This window comes from Sminthopsis crassicaudata, chromosome 1 (genome assembly GCF_048593235.1).
Source record: "Sminthopsis crassicaudata isolate SCR6 chromosome 1, ASM4859323v1, whole genome shotgun sequence".
NCBI lineage: Eukaryota > Metazoa > Chordata > Mammalia > Dasyuromorphia > Dasyuridae > Sminthopsis > Sminthopsis crassicaudata.
Window position 1 is genome coordinate 724,802,473 of NC_133617.1, and position 17,725 is coordinate 724,820,197.

At 37.3% G+C, this 17,725-nt stretch overlaps 1 protein-coding gene across 13 annotated transcripts in view; it reads right to left on the bottom strand.

Moving 5' to 3' along the window:
• Positions 1–17,725, bottom strand: part of MITF (melanocyte inducing transcription factor) — a 263,012-nt gene that overhangs the window by 105,416 nt on the left and 139,871 nt on the right. The window contains exon 1 of one of the 13 annotated variants that reach the window (XM_074284116.1): positions 13,864–13,970. The exons of the other annotated variants lie outside the window; for them this stretch is intronic. Within the exon in view, the coding sequence (XP_074140217.1) occupies positions 13,864–13,919 (56 nt within the window). The 5' untranslated portion in view covers positions 13,920–13,970. Of the gene's footprint in view, positions 1–13,863; positions 13,971–17,725 lie in introns of those variants that run through there. 13 annotated transcript variants of the gene reach the window in all.

Genomic DNA, 17,725 nt, shown 5'->3' on the forward strand with positions numbered 1-17,725 from the left:
TTCTTCACCTACTCCCTAGATTTCCAATACTTAGTCATACTATGCTGAATTAACATCATAGGATCCTCCCCTCATTTTACTAAATTTCTGACCTTGTGATTTATTCAAGTTCACACTACATAGTAAGTAGTAGAATCAAGATTTGAATCTAGATCTCAGATCCCCTGAGATTATCGGGAGCACAAAAGGAACAAGTATTTATTAAGTGCCTACTATGTGCCAGGTATTGTTAAATGACTCAGTTGATCCCTTATATAGATCATCTATTTTCATTTCCACATGAAGCAACTGATGGCCAAAGAGCTCTGTCTTGGCCAAGATCATACATGTAAGAAGTGGCAGAGCTAAGATTCAAACCCAGATCTTCTATGATTCTTCTACTCTACACTGCCTCCCTTAAGGACTACAGAAGTCAGCTGATCACCAAAATAGCCCAATCACCCCCCAAAGAATGTGTTGGTTCTGTCTCCCAATTTGCTTTTTTTTTTTTTTTTTTTTTAACAAAAACACAACACCTATTACCATGGGGGAAGGGGGGGGGGGGAAGGAGTTGAATCAGGGGACCTAGTTTCAAATCCTGCTTGTATCATGGTGCACAAATCATTTATCCTCTCTGAAGCTTCAGTATTTTCTAAGATCTCTTTCAGCAATGAATCTATGATATAAAGAGCAACTGCTTTTATAAAAAACACTTACATAGCAAACACTCTGCCTTGAGCTCCTAGAAAGAACAGTCGGTAAAGAATGTTCTACAAGTATAACTGTCCCCATTTTACAGATGAAGAAACTAAAGTGATTTTTATTATGATTTGTAATATTGAGTTATTCCTTTATTCCCCCAAAAAGATACTCATAAATACTTCTAGCCTCCTTTGGGTCAGACTAATGGGAGACAATCCAATCAGAATTTAGTTCAATCATCCGACAGAGTGTGTGAGATCACCAGTGGATAGGGCATCAGAGGGTCAAGATGTCTCAACAAGAGGACCTCTGGGAATAGAAAGAACACTGGCCTCAGAGTCAGGAATGGCTGAGGTTCAGATGGGACTAATGGCACTTGACCCGCTATGGGGCCATAAAGAAGAGTGTCTCCAACACCATTTCCTCACTTCCTTTGTAAAATGAAAATGACACTTGTAGTAGCTGATGTAAAAACCAAATGAAATATTGACTATCAAAATAATTTGTAAATCTTCACAGCTGACAGTGACATGATGCTTCATCATGCTCCTGACTGGATCACTAATTAGCTTACGGTCTGGGAGAATCATCGCCCCAATCTGCACCTCAGCTCCACAACTGTAAAACAAGAGTGTTCTATATGACTTCTAAGGTTCAAATGTCCAATATGGTTAATAAAGGGACAGCTTCTTTTCCCAGCTGCTTTAATACATACTTTCTCACTGGATTTCCCTAAAAATCATCTGAGAAGCCCAGAGAGATTAAATGCATTAAATGTGTAGTTTGTATTTTGTCTATATTATCTCATTTGAATCTCAAAGTAACCTTGTGAGGGAGAGAATGCAGTAATTATTATCCCCATTTTACAGATGAGAAAACTGAGTGAGGTTCAGAAAGCTGTCACTAGGTCACAGAGCAATTATCAGAAGAGGGATTTGAATCCAGTTTTTTCTGCCCATCTTATGTACCCCTCATATTTGTCTTTAATAAATTTGTCACAGAGGTCCAACTAATATTCTTTAGTCCTTCTTTTTTGTATTATTTTAATTTTTTTTTCAATTCACAGGAATTTTCCTCTCCCTCCTACTTCTTTCCTCTGATGGGGAAAAAAAAAATAAAGATATGAAAAATGCTTGTGAAAATTTTACATAATCAAGCCAAACAAACTCCTACACTGGTCATGTCAAGAAATTTATATCTCATATTGCATCCTGTCTCTGCCAGGAGGTAGGCAGCAGGCTTCATCATCAGTTCTTTATAATCACAATTGGCCATTGTATTGATCACCATCCTTCAAAGGATTTTTCAGTGTTTCCAAAAGGTGTTTGTCTTTACAAAGACAAATGTTGTTGCTGTACAGATTTTTCCTGGTTCTACTTACTTCATTCTGCATCAGTTCATACAAATATTTCCAGGATTTTTTTTAACCACTCCTTTCAATATTTTTTATATCAGAATAGCATCCTATTAGATTCATATACCATGTTTTATTCAACCTTTCCCCAAAATAGCATCCCCTTCCTTGGTTTATAGTTTTCTGCGGGCACAAAAAGAGTTGCTAGAAAGATTTTTACACTCCTCTTTCTTTGCTCTCTTTAAGATATAGGCCTACTACTGATATCACTAGGTTAAAAGTAGTACAGTTTAATAACTTTCTAGAATGGCTAAATTGACAGCTCCATCAGCAGTGCTTCAATGTGACTGATGCTTCCTCAACATTAGTCATTTTCTTTTGTTTGCTTTTTCTACAATCTGATGACTGTAAGGGAAAATTTCAAAGCTGCTTTAATTTTCTTTTCTATAATTATTATTGATTTAAAGTATTTTTTCACATGATTGTTGATAGATTAGATTCCTTCCCTTCCCTTTCATATCCTTTAACCACTTATCATTTGTACTGTTGTTTTTATTTTTGTAAATTTGAATCCATTCCATACATATGTTAGAAATGAAATTCTTATCAGAAAAACTTACTAGCAATTTTTTTTCTCCAGTTATCCACTTCCCATAATTTTAGCTGCATGGGTTTGTTTGTACAAAGCCTTTTAATTTTATGAATTCAAACCATCCATTTTATTTTCTATGATTCTCTCTATCCTACACTTGGCCCTGAGTTATTCCCCTATCCACAGATCTAAAAGGAAATTCTTCCCTTTCTCCCCTAATTTATTTATGCTGTGACATTTAATTTCTAAATGATGTCAAGACAATAAAGTCTACTATGTGACAGAGATGAGGAAGCAAAGAAAGGCATAAGTAGTAAATAGTCCCTATTATCAAGAAGCTCACAACTTAATGGGGAGAGACAACATGCAAACAAGTATACAAACAAAATATAGATTGGATAAATTGGAGATAATATCAAAGGAAAGGCACTAATATTGAGACTAACATGAAAAGTCTGCTTAAGGAGATGGGATTTAAACGGACACCTGAAGGAATTCAGGAAAGCCAGGAGAAAAGAATGAAGAGGAGGCAGAGAATTCTAGGAATATATTCATTTAAAGTTTATCATGATCTACACCCACTTTCTCCTATATTGCTTTCTAGTTTTCTGGGGTCCTTTCTTAAATCTTTAAGAGGTGGGTTCTTTAGCTATGTGTTTTTAATTATCTCATCCAAAATGAGTTATGGACCAATTCTCTCCCCACCCCAATGCACCCAGGGAATCTAAGAGAGAGAAAGACAGAATGGCACAGAGGACAGAACAAAGGACGTGGTACCTGGCTTCCAGTCTTGCCTCAGACATCTACTAGCTATGCAATGCTGGATGAATCTTTTAACCTTTAGTTTTCTCATTTGCAAAAAATAAAGCTGGTCACTTGTAGTTCTAAATCTATGATCCTAAGACCTTCTGTGGAAAACACATGTTGTTCAAATGTTCATGAATGTAATTAAAATGTCTAACTTGACTCTATAGGAACAATTGGGAAACTCTCAGAACTTAAATACTCCATTTTCTTTTAGATACCAATAAAATATCAATTCACTTAAATTTGTCATTGGATTTAAAGGAGATTTTTGTTATCATATATTCTCAATCAATGATTACTAATAAACAATCCAATTACTATAATGCAGAGGTAGACTTTTTTTTTTTTTTTACATTAAAAGGAAATCCTTAATCTCAAAAAAGGTGGAACTATTAGATCTAGTTCCTTTTTCTCACTCTACAGTTGGGGAAACAAAGAGCCAGAGAAGAAGTCATTAAGTCACACGACTGGCTAGTTCTAGAATAGGTACTAGAACTTAAATCTTTTAATTCTTGATCTGGGGCTTCCCAAACTTTTCCCACTTACACTCCTTTTTCATCAAAGAAATTTCTACACGACCCAGAGTACACAGATATACAAAACAGGTATACAAATCAAACATTTAGTGATAATAAACCATAATTTCATGATCTCCATATTCATACCTTCATACATGGTGGCGACTCACAATTTAAGAAACTGGGCACTAGATCATAAGGCCATGTCAAATCTGATCATTCTGACCACATGTAACACTAGATATGACATCAAGGCCTCTTGCAATAAAGCCCAGAAACTGGAGAACATATGGAATGAAGGAGGTGCCTCAATCTCACCATGCTGGGCAGACCTAAGGACTCAAAGTTCCTGCTTAAGCATTTGCTTAATGCATCTGTTGGGAAAATGGCAAAACAGCCAAGTTAAGATACTTATATAATACTCAGTCAATAGATAAAATCCACGGAAGGTGTTCTTAACTAATTTTGTGTTTAATATTAAAAAAAAAAAAAAAAAAAAAAATCTTCAAGCCTTTTAAAATAGTTCCGAGTGCATGAGTCATAAAGGACACAGATGATGAGTAGATTTTTTTTTTAAATTACAGTCTAGACACTTACCATTTCAAGTTGCCTAACACTTCCTACTCTGACTAAACTAATCCAGGAAGACTTGTCAGATCTATATGATACAGAAAATCCGCCCAAGAGAAAATGCTTCATGACCAGTGAGCTAAAAGTCGGCTCCAGGAACACCTGGAGAGAAGCAGACCCTTGAATTGGCTGGTAAACATCCAACTCAAAGACTCTAAAGCTCATTGAATAACAATGAATTCATCATTGAAAACAGCAGTGACCTTGTAACTTTCCACTCAAGAAGCTCCTATGCAAATCTCCAGGTTCCCTGTACATTATTGTATGTCATAGCAAACAAAGAAGCATGTCTGTTGTTTCTCATATACAATGTTCCATCCCCTTTTTTGTACCTTTGCACTAACCATCTGTCATACCTCCAACTCATGAAATCCCTTCAAGATGCAGGAACCTCCTCTTACAGAATATCTATCCGAATGTTCCCAGTCTAATACCCTAGTCCAAGAAATTGCTTTAATCATCTCTACATACATCTTATACTAAATTTCTTTTTTATCCCATTCCAGCAAAGCATGTAAGCTCTGAAAGGGAAGAGTCTTGCATTTTATCTTACTATCAGCATGTAGATAGGAGGTGATTAATGATTGCTTGTTGAATAAATAAATTTAGTCTTGTGGAAAGGATGATGATGATACTAACAGCAAAACAAACTATTCTTCACATTTATATGGTACTTTAAGGTTTGGGAAGCACACTATAGTATCTTATTTGATCCTCACAATGAAGAGAGGTAATTGCTGGGATAAGAAAATTGCAATTCAAGAAGGTTGCCCAGGATCACATGAGTAGTAAGGGAGTGAGTTCTTGACTCCAAATCTAGAAATACATTAACTATATCACAGTTGAAAGAATTCTGGATGTGGAGTCAAGTAGCTTCTGATTCTTCTGTCTCATCTGTATATCACTCTGTCAGTCAGTCAACAAACATTTTATTAAATGCTTATTATGTGACAGATACTGTTCTAAACACTGGAGGCTTAAAGAAAGTCAAGAATACATACAACTCACATCCTAATGGGAGAGGCAATATGGAAAAGATTTACATGTATATTTGTGTGTGTACACACACACACACACACACACACACACACACACACACACACACACACTGCACCAGTATCTGTGCCAAGAAAACCCCAAATGGAGTGGCTTATATTATATGACTTGTTCAGGGTCACACAACTAATACGTATCTGATGTCAAATTTGAATTCAGGAAGATGGAGTCCAAGCCCAGTGCTCTGGCCACTTCTCAGATGGAAACACAAGGGTTAAAAAATTTAAAAAAAAAAAAAATTTTTTTTTAAAGGAAAGGAAAGTACTCCTGAAATGAGAAGAGAATCCTCCAGCTTTTTTGTCTAGTTCTATATCTGTGATTTTTCCATTTAGAATATAAGCTCCTTAAGGGTATAAAGCTGATTTTGCCTTTTCTTTGTCTCAACAGTTCCTGTTACATTCCCAAATGCCTATTGGTTGGCTAGTGATTACTACTTGTCATTTGTGTGACAAGAAACCCATTGAGTTAGGCTAGCCCTAAAGTCCAACTTTGAAGTTCAACTTCAAAGACAATAGGTTCAACTTTCATGGAGGTTTCAGCATGTTTCTAAAATGACTTAGTAGTAGTTCTCACTCCCTAAAACAAGAACAAAAAAGAAAGAGAAAGGCTATACTTCCATTTCACTGGTTTCATTTAGAATATAATGGTTTCATTTCTTAATTACATATTGGTCAACAGTGGAAGACCCAAGCAAAAAGATATCAAATACAATAACTAACATCTTTCCAGCAAGTTTCTATTTGCAAGGATCATTTTACTTTGTTCTTTGCTATGTCTTCCACCACGTCTTTTTTTAAAACATTAAATTTTATTTAATTTTTGCTCTGCAATATCCCCTCCCACATGCCCCAAATATCAAATTAGATATCCATAAAAATGCTTAGCACAAGTCCCTGGTATGCAGTAGGTGCTTAATAAATGCTTTTTTTTTTGTTCCATTTCTTTCCCCACATATACAATTGAGAAATAAAAAAGCAAAACCTTTATTATACAAATTTATAATCAAAATTAATTCACTCATTGATTTTCAGTATGCTTTTGAAATTTAGAGGAGAGACTATATAATAATATAATATTATATATATGATAGATAACAAAACACCCTTGAATGTAAGAAGACCTCATCGATTTTCCACCTCTGATACACTGTGGGTGAGATTTTTGAACAAGGAGAAACTTCTAGTGCTCCATGACATTGCATCACCGAAAAGGTGCTCTTGTGTTATTAGTAAAGGGGATTTTCTTACCTGGATATTTTCTATTCCAGTGAAACCATTGATCCAGTTTCTATCCATAGAAAGTCAAGAAATCCCAGGCTACTTTAGCCTGGGATTCTGGTGTAGATACTAATAGGAATCCCATCACTGGGGTCCCATTCCCAATGGAGAGAATTGGACTTAATATCTTCTGAAGGATCTTTCCAGCCCCAATTCTATGATCTCATCAAACCTTTAACTCATCTATAAGTTAGCAGATAAGTCCTAGAAACTTGTCTGAGACACAGAGGCTTAGGGACTTCCATATACCTACCACATATCTATTAACAATCAATCAGTAAACATTTAGTAAGTGCCTACTATGTGTCAGGCTCAACGCTAAGAGAAACAAGAGAGACTATGCTAAGAAAGATAATCTCTGCTCTCAAAGAGTTTATAATCTAATATTATCAGAGGAGAATACAAAGCCAAATTTTCCTCCAAATGCCAGCTGTCTATCCACTATACCAGTATGCCCTTAGAGACTATGTATGTATGTGTGTGAGTGTGTATGTATTCACGTGTATGTGTTTTAAGTTCTAATCATTTAGCTGCATCAGTGTCTCACTTTATAACCTTGAGAAGACATTAACAATGGTAAAGCAGATTTATGAGCAACCTCCACTAGTTGGCAAGCTTTGAGCACCCAATTCCCCCCAAAAGGAAAGAAATCCTCTTGAATTCAACAGACAGGGTTAGTCATTCTCCCCACAGCCCCATTTCTCTACTGGCATCCTCCCACTTCCATTATCTATTCTCAAAGACACTGAACTTTTCTCTCTACTTCCCTTCTATCCAAACTTCTTCTCTGCCAGTAAAGGAAGGATTTGATAACTGATTCATCCTTGAGGTACTAAGGATTCCTAAGTTCCCAGAGGTATAAGAATTTTAAAAAGGAAGAAAGCCTCAGAAAAAAAGAGAAGGAAGCTCTGAGAGGAACAAAAGCAATAGCCAGTGGAGAAAGACAGGTTTTTTTAAATTAGTTTGGGACATTGAGGGAGGGTTCCATAGCTTTATCAGTATTCCTCAATTTATTATATTGCAAAGACCACAAGTGACATCACCTATTCTGACTACGGGTACCAGTGCAGTCCTGATCAATCAATGTTTTTAGAGGTGCCAATTATATGCTAGATATTGGGGATGTAAAGACTAAAATGAAACAGATCTTGCCTTCAAGATACATCCCCTCAAGGGAAATAGGCAAGAGATAAGATACAGCAAAGAAAAATTGGTTCAAGGATCACATCAAGTTATAAGAATCAGTTGTGTATCAAGGACCAATTTGGGCTAAAAAAACAAACAAACAACACAAAACATCTTGAAATCATGACATTAATAATAAACATATGTCCCTTATGGATATAATGAGAAAAAGGGTAGAGTTGATCAGGACAACCCAATCAACTGAATTACACCTTCCCCCACACCAACTGATGAAATGGCCTGCTAGAGTCAAAGGATTGTTGGTAGCTCCCTTTAGGGAGAGCAAAGAAGTTCTCCATGATATAATTAGACAGACATGTTGCCATTGGCTGGCAAAAGATCAGCCAGAAGCTTTAAAAAGCTAAATTACCAGCTATAAAGCCAGTTAAAGAAGTTTTGTATAGGGTGATCCTTAGCAGTCAAAAATTGTTCAGTCATTTTTTAGTTATGTCATTTCATGACCCGTTTGGGGTTTTCTTAGCACAGATACTAGAGAGGTTGATCATTTCCTTCTTCGGCCGATTTTATAGATAAGAAAATTGAGGCAAATAGGGTTTTAAGTGTCTAGCCCTGGGTCACATTGCTAATAGGTATCTGAGGCCAGATTTGGACTTAGGAAGGTGAATCTACAGGTCTGGCATGCTAACCACTGTACCACCTGGCTGTCCCAGTCAAAAGGAGAACCACCCATAAAGGAAGAATCTCACCCTAGAGAGAGAGCCCCCTTGTGCTACTACAACACAGAGCAGTGTCTTTCTTCCACCCACCATCCCTGAAAGTCATGGTGTTTTGCAGAAGAGCTACTTATGAAGTAGAAGACATCATAGCCAGGAAGGAGAAAATGGGGGGATGGGTAGAGGAATGGGTCAAAAAGAATGGCAGACTGTCAATTGGGGAATGGCTGGATAACTAATGGTATTTGTAGACTATTACTGGTCTATTAAAAAAAAAAAAAAAATGATGAACAAGTTGGTTTTAGAAAAGGCCTGGAAAGATTTATATGAACTGATGCTGAGTGAAACAAGGAGAACCAAGAATACATTGTACACAATAACAGCAAGAATGTGCAATGATTGACTAAGAAAGACTCAGTTCTTCTTAGTGATTCAGTGATCCAAGACAATCCCAATAAACTCTGGACAGAAAATGCCATCTGCATCCAGAAAAAAGCACTCTGGAGATTGAATGTAAATCAATATTTTGTTCACTTCCTTTTCCTTTTTTCTGTTTTTTGAGGGTGTTTTTTAGTCTCTCCCAAGGTTTTTCCTTTTTGCTCTGATTTTTCTCTTTCAACATGATTCATAAAGCAATGTGTATTTTTTTTATTAATTTAATTTAATTTTTTTAAAAGTTTGGCAGCAGAGTTAGCTCTAAGGAGAATCACCACTGGCAGCATAAAGCCAGTTATGGATTCAAAAAAGAATTAGGTCTGACAGCTGGGAATCAAGATCAGGAGAAGAGGTTCTCAAAGTCCAGAAGAGTGACCTGACCAGAGACATTGCATCTGGGCAGAAATGCCAATAAAAGTATATGAAAAGAAAAAGAGCATTGGTGCCTTGTAACAGAGATGCATCTTCCTGGCTACCTGTACTCTACACCAGTGCACCTAGCTATGTCATTAATATACACATCCACTCTTATCACACACACTTTGTGTGTATTTGTAGGAGAGTGCATACCACTTATTTGGTCGATTCGTTTTCTATGGCTTTGTTTTGGGCTATTCGTTTTTACTAACTTACTATTAAAGGAGAATGGAAGCAGCCAAGTGGCTCAGCAAACAGACTTCTGGATATGGAGTTCAAATCCAGCCTGAGATACTGGCCAGCTACTATGGTCCACAGGCTCATGAAGAGTCAGAAATGCCTGAACAACTAAACAACAAATTAATAATGACTACACTGGTGGGAGCTTGTGACCAAGAGTTTTAAGATTATAGACCAACATACTTGGCTCCCTAGAAGCTGCGTTCCTCCAATCCCTTGCTGAGCCAACTTGCAATCTGCAATGACCTGAGTGGTGGGAAGGACCCTCAGAGAGGCCATTATACTTCATTCACATTATCACAGAGTGAGGAGTATACATATTAGCAATCAAGTTGCAGATACAACTGCAACCATTTCTGTGTTATGATGTCCTATAACATCAGAGAAAAGATGAGCAATTAAAGAGAATTCCATAAAATTGAAGTGTCTAGAGCAGTGGTCCTCAAACTTTTTAAATAGGGGGCCAGTTCACTCTGGGAGGGCCGGACTATAGTAAAAACAAAAGCTCACACTCTGTCTCCACCCTTCAGCCCATTTGCCATAACCCAGCAGCCACATAAACATCCTCAGCAGACCACATCTAGTCTGCGGGCCTTAGTTTGAGAGCCCCTGGTCTAGAGGGCAGGAAGCTTTTGCCTCTGTATCCACAGGGCTTTGCACAGAGGAAGTGCTTGATAAATGTGTAAAGGGTGACTGACTGAATGAATGATAATATAAGCAAATACATTAGCTACAGGTCTTGCCACTCAGGGAACATAGAGCAAAATGAACTGGATGGAAGAATTAATGCTACTTTTCCAAAAGCTCTGATGAGTTACCTGGTTGACAAGGGAAAAATATAATAACATATAATAAATATAAAATATATAAAAATAAAAATATAACAAACTGCTGAAGATTCTATATACTTAGGTTTGGTATTTTAAATCCAATATAATTTACAAACATTTTTTAAGGGCCTACCTGGGCAAAGACCTAAAAAGAGATTAATATTGAGGTATTGCTTGGTGGAACAAATGCTGAGTCAAGTGACTCCAGGTGAGTTGTTTACCTTCTCTCCCCCTCAGTTGCTTAAGCTGTCAAAGGAGGCAATTGGGCCTCCATTGGTTCCTTCCACTCCTCCATTTATGAGCCTTTGATCTCAACATTTAAAAACTTGTTTAGAGCTTCTAGTGCCAGCTGCCAAGAAAGTTAACAATGCGAGCTTGTTATTTCCAGTATGGCACAATGTGCCTGAGTTGAGAAGACCTGGTCTTAGCCACATCTAAACTGAGTTACCCTGGGCAAGTCTGGGTCCTGAACAACTCTCAAAGACTAGAAGTTAGGACAGAGTTGCTGATCTGCATTAGTGGAGGGGCTTTCCCCACCAGGGAGTTCTCTACACAAATGAAATTACAAGTCTGGACTCCTCCTCCAACTAACCACTTTCCCTCAAGCTATTTTAAAAATAGCTCTGCTAATTACTCTTTACTTTGTCTTCCAGGTCCTTCTCTAGTCTCTTAGAAAGGGCACAAGAAACACTAAAGATACTTTGCTAAAACCAGATTTATAAAGTAGAATCTTGTCTCTTGTACAGAATCTGATCACCCTGATAAGGGGAGACTCAGTCAGTGTTTCCAAGATGGTGACAATGATCATGATGATAATGACATAACAATGCTATCTATTGTTTGGTAACAATACTACAGTGAAGTTTTTTTTTTGTTTGTTTGTGTTTTTTTTTTAAAGCAGGTTGTGGAGGAGGGGAAGAAGGAAGGAGGGGGAGGGGGGGAGAGGAGAGGTAGCAGGATGTAGTGAATGGAAAGAGAGGCAGCCTAGGGGCCCAGGATATGTGAGTTCAAGTCCGTCCTTTGACAGATACTGACTGTGTGACTTTGGTCAAGTCAATTAACCTCAGCCAACTGAATGGACCAGTGGTTTGCAAAAGTGTAGTTTAGAAACTCCTAGAGATCTTTGAGACCCCTTCAGGTCATCTATAAGGTCAAGACTATTTTCATAAAAATAATAAGATGTTTTCATTTCTAATATATTCAATATCGATATTATATAAGCCACCCATACATAGAAAAACCCTCTGTTTGGGAAGTGAAGGCTTGAGGACTTTGAATTATGTTTAAGACTAACAAAAAGTTTGAGAACCATTGATCTAAGACTCTAAAATACATATAAATACTGATTTGCACTGGGAGGGCTTTCTACTCTGGGAGGCCCCAATGAAATCACAAGTCCACTCAAAAAGGAAAAAAAAAAAAAAAAAAAAGGCAGCTATTGCCAAGGTTACAATACTTTAGTCAGCTTACCTAGTAAGCCTCCTGCAACATCCATCCATCCATCCATCTATCTATCTATCTACAAACATACATAAATACATACATATCTACATTTATAAACACACTAAACATATACTTTAAAGCCTATTAAATTGAGAAATTTACTTAAATTGGATATATAGTTTGGATAAATTGGATATATATAGTTTAATCATCTATTATCCATTTTGAGTTTCATTCCATTATTTTGTAGCTCATTTTGCCATCTGATTGACTGGTCTGGCTCAAAACAGCCAATGATTAAAAAACAGAAATGACAGAAAGCAAGTTCAGATGGTATCTATTGGGCTCCTTGTTTGCCAAGGGGGAAGGAATTACCCATTCTCTTTTGGGGGATCTACACAGAATATGTATAGTTGCCCCAGGTATTAACTATCTCTGCACAGAATAATAGAATTTCCATTACTCATGATGACTTTTTAAAGCTATATATGTGTATAAATAATATAATCCAATTTGACCATTTTGGCTTCTAATATATTTCATTAATAGCCTATGTTTTTATTTTAAAAAATAAAAAAGAAGAAAAAGAAAGGTAGAGCATGATAATCTACTTGCAATAAAGCTAAACCAGAATTTTTTTTTTTCAGCAAGGGAGTCAGAATTCACTATGAGAATACTTTTCTGTGGCAGCCACTAAATGTGGCCAACTTTATCCTCTAATTAAATCTCAATGTTTTTGTTGTGTGTTTTTAGGAATTAAATTCTAAAAATAGAGCTGTCCCATTTAGTATTTTTCCATTTTTCTTCCTATCTTTAAGCCTGCTTTCACAAGCTACTGCACAGAAAGCTTTCCCAACTTAATCAAAACCTCTCTCATGACCCAAGAACATTCAGTAAATAATGATTAAGCTTGAGAGGTGGCTTTTGCATGAGTCTTGACTTAATAAAATGGCATAAGTTGATTTGCTTGAATGCTTATTCACTGGGGGGACCCGGGCTTGCTGTACAGTTTCCCAATCATCACTTCTGTTACTGAGTATCAAGGTAAATGTCTGAAGGAAATACAGCTGTCGGCAAAGCTCTCAGTGGGAAGAGATTTTAGGATTTGTTTAAACATGCAGGCTTCCATCTATACGTGCAGGCTTTCACCAAAAAGACTATTCTGACATTGGATGCCTTTGATTTTTTTCTTCCAAGCTGAGCAAAGTAAGAAATCAGATACAAAAAAAAAAGTGTATATTCATGTAAATATTTTAGCATTGTACAATCAAAAACAGAGGAAAAAAAAAATCCACACTTTGAAAAGGGCAAATTTAGGTGCCATCACAAAAAAGTCCCATCATTTCCACAATCAAGGGCCAATTTTGCCTACCTCAAAAAAGTATTTGAATTGCAGCCCCCCCCCCCTTCTTGAAATCCTTTAACAATCCACTTTCTCAGTAAGTTAAGTTTTGCTTTATCAATTTAACTGCTACATTCTATAGGAAACAATAACAAGGGGGTATCGGAAAGATCCTAATGTTTCAAGTTACTATCTTTGTCATATCCAGCTGTCAGAGGTTACAGCTGTAACTGTGTCAAGATCCAGTCACAAAGTGACAGTTCTGGTATTTTTAACTCTCACAATCCACTCCCCCCACCCCACCCCACCCCTACCTTGAACATACTATTCCTGAGAAAGTGCTCTTGGTTATTATTTCCAAAATAAATTAAGAGACACTTACAGACAGAAGCTTTCAAAGGAGTAAGGCATGAACATCTGAACTCTCAAGGCCTCCATCTTCTTTCCTTTAAGGTGTTCTGCAAGCCCTTGGCGAATAGTGAAAGTCAAACTAACTTCTGGCAGGGGATGTGTCTGTCACTAGGGGTGGCTCTTGCCAAGGCCCTGGCAACGCCAATCCAGGCCCAGCTCTGCGCCTGAACGGTGCCCTGGTGTCTGTCTGCATTAGCAGACCTGTTTAATCCAGCACCTACTATACCTGAAGGGGGAAAAAAAAGCCCCAGGCTGCACCAAGAGCCTGCAGCCCAAAAATGCAAGGCAGAAATCCAAGTTCAAGGTGGCCAGCTGCTGCTCTGGTCACTTTCCCATCTTGCTGCTGCTACACAGCAGATCCTGGGTGGGGGTAGGGGTGCAGGGGAGGGTGTACTTGAGAACTTCAAAGGAGAGCTAATTTCACATCCCACTGAATTTTAGCACTGCAGTGTGGGGAGGAGGTTATTGGGAGGGGGAGGGAAGTGTTTATTTCTTCATTTCAAGAAATTTAAAAGTGATCTCAGATTTAAATCTGCAAGGGCCTTTAGAGGACATCTAACTCACACCCCTTGTTTAGGTAAACTGAGGCTTAGAGAGCTTGAATAATCCACCCAAGGTCATAAAATAATAAGCAGTAGAGAAGCAATTCAAACTCCATCAAGGACTCCAAATTTACTCTCTTTCTACAGTAACTCTAGGCAATCCGGGAGTTTGTCAAGTTTCATTCATTGATTTTTTTTTTTTTTAATTCTTGTTGGAGTTCCTATTTTGTCACCATTCAGGCAGAGAAATAGTGCTGCTGACCATGTTTGGACCCCAAAACAAAAGCTGACAGGGCCGCTAGCTGTCCACTGCCGTTTCTAAGAAGCAAGCTTCACACACTTAAAATGTCTTATAGAATTGGTTTTCTGGATATTTTATAGAAAGATTACTGTGGAGAGACAAGACTTAAGTTCGAATCCCAGCTTGGATACTTACTACCTAACCAGGGACAAGCTATTTAACCTCCCAATCTCTATTTCCTCATCTGTAAAAATCTGTAAAATAGTAATAGCATCTATCTTATAAGGCTGTTGTGAGAAACAAATGAGATAATACATGCAAAGCATCTTGGCCAATCTTAAAATAGTATATGAAAGATAGCCTTTCTTAATGGAAAGAGTGGGGGAGGAGAAAACAGGAGGGCTTGTGATTTCAATGAAACTAAATTCTCACAAAGATTAGAAATTGGCAAATGCGGTTTAACTTTAGAAAGAGGGTAAAAGTTATGTGACCTGCAAAAAGTCACATAGTATGTGTCAGGGTCAAGTAATAGCCAGGGTTAAACCTGACTATTATGGATTCCAAGACTAGTCTTTCATCTACTATATCACAACACTCTTCCTTGAGGATTATTGTTAACAAATAATAATAATGATAATAATAATAATAATAATAATAATAATAATAATAATAATAATAATAATAATGATAAATCCTAACAAATATCCTAACAAGCTCTAAAACTCCCAGTGTAAAAAAAAAAAAAAATCAAACAAAAAACATGCTGTGTCACTATACACCTCCTTAAGTATATTAATGAATAATAATAATAAATGTACTATATTAGCATCCTAACAAGCTCTAAAAGAACCAATATTAAAAAAAAAAAAAAAACTTTAAACAGCCACTAAGTATATCCATAGAAGACAAATTTGCTTTAACACAGTAAACATAACTTCATTCTTAGCAAATAACACCCTACTGTTCACATAATGCCAAATAAGCGTGAAGGGAATTGTTTAAAATATAGAAGAGAAGTTTTCTTGCTTGGGGTCTAAAAGTGATGGCAAAAAATACAAAAAGTAAGCAATGTGACAAGAACTGGAATCAGAGGATCTGGCTTGAAATTTGGGCTTTGTCATTTATTGCTTGAGTGACTTGGACAAGTGATGCTTTTTCTGGGTCTCAGTTTCCTCATCTGTAAAAGAAAAGGACTAGACTAGATGACTTTTAAAATCTTTCCACCCTCTAAAGCTATGTGTGTCTACAATTCTAAGCTAAGACTTAAGTTTAAAAGTAAAACTCCCAAACTAAAATTTTGGAGGATTTCAACAAAAGATTTATTCTAACTAAGAATGGTTCCTACCATCCCAGTTATGAAGGCTCTGAACTTATTTTAACATGTATTTAAAATAATGTTGCATTTGGCAAATCTATTTCCTTCCTCTTCACTCTAAACCAACAAATGGAAAACAAGACGAATTTGGACAGGGCAGCACAAAAGAGAAGGAAGAGGGAGGCAGAGAGAAAAAAGAACAAAGAAGAGTAGAAATAATAGGAAGGTAAAGGAAAGTCCCTTTCTTAAAGTGGCCAATGGAGAATCAAGTCAACTGTTCTCTTTTTCTTCTCTTTTCTTTATAATATACTTTCTTCCCACACATGTTACTTCCCAACAAGAGATATGAAGGCAGACACTGAGTTATTTTTATCTTAGCCATTTAACACAATGAATGACACCATAGGAAGAGGACTGGCTTTGGAGTCGGACAACATGGATTCAGATACTGACTCTGGTTATTGATTTCCCCAAACTGCAATTTCTTCCTCACCTATAAAATGAGGAGTTTGAACTTGATGGCTGAGGAGGTTCTATCCAGCCCTAGGTAAAAGATCCTATTATCCCCAATAAAAGCTCGTTGAGTTGAACTGATAAAGTGTCAAGCTAAGAGATGGTCACTAAAAAGGATGAAGGTAGACAGGCAAGGGGGAGGAGGTGGATTAATATTTTACTTCTTCCTCCTAAACTAGGGCACTATATCCATGACACAGCTTTTTACTACAAATTATTGAACTATATTCTTCTCATGTGTAAGGGCAGACACTTTTTTGGAAGCTAGATTAACTAACGGGTCCCCGGGGTAGGAATGAGGGTGCTGAACAGTAATTTATGACATGCTTACACAAGGGGAAAATCCAGCCCCTCTCTGGGTGACCCTGGATCAATGGGACAGCAATTCTAGTCATTCCACTATGGAACATGGTGTTGTGCCAAGCTCTTCTTAGGCATGTTTAGGCAATGACATCACCTGAACTCTTCATCTTGTGACCTTTAGTCTTGGACATTTTACCCCCAAATATATATACACCCATCAGATTTTTTTCTTGCTATTTGGGACAATACAACTGTTTTTAAGGACACCTCAGTAATACTTTGCCGTAATGATTTTGAATTTTCTAAGTTTGATTTGGGTTCTTGTTGACAGAGAAAGTAAGTAGATCACCAACACTTGCCTCTGCCAGCTTGTCTGACAAAGGTCATGCAGCTAGTCAACAAGATTCACCATAGTGATGCCAGGATGAAACATACTTTGAATATGTCTTTTCCACACATCTGTCTGTCATTCATAAAAGAACACGGGATTCAGAGTTTAAGGACCCAGATTCATGTGTCCATTCTTCTACCTGTATGCCCTTGAACAAATGATTTCAGCCACTGTCTGGGCTTCAGTTTTCTCACCTGGGGGAGTTGGACTACCCCAAGTCTAAGATCTTACCCTGTATTTCTCATTGGGGGGGGGGGGGAGGGAAGGGAAGGAGGGGATAACAGTGGGTATAGTGCTGTCTTTTTTTCTTTTTTAAGTACATAGTTTGAGAGGCTTCCTGGCATAGGTGATGGAGAGCTGGTCTTGAAATCCAAAAATTCAGGATTAATGTCCTCCCTCTGACACATACTAACCATGTCACACTTGGCAAGTAACTTAGCCTGTCAATGTTCAAGACATGTTATGTTTTTTTTGTTTTATTACCAGCAGGAAAAGGGGAGGGAGAGAAAAGAAATTGTGGTTAAGTGA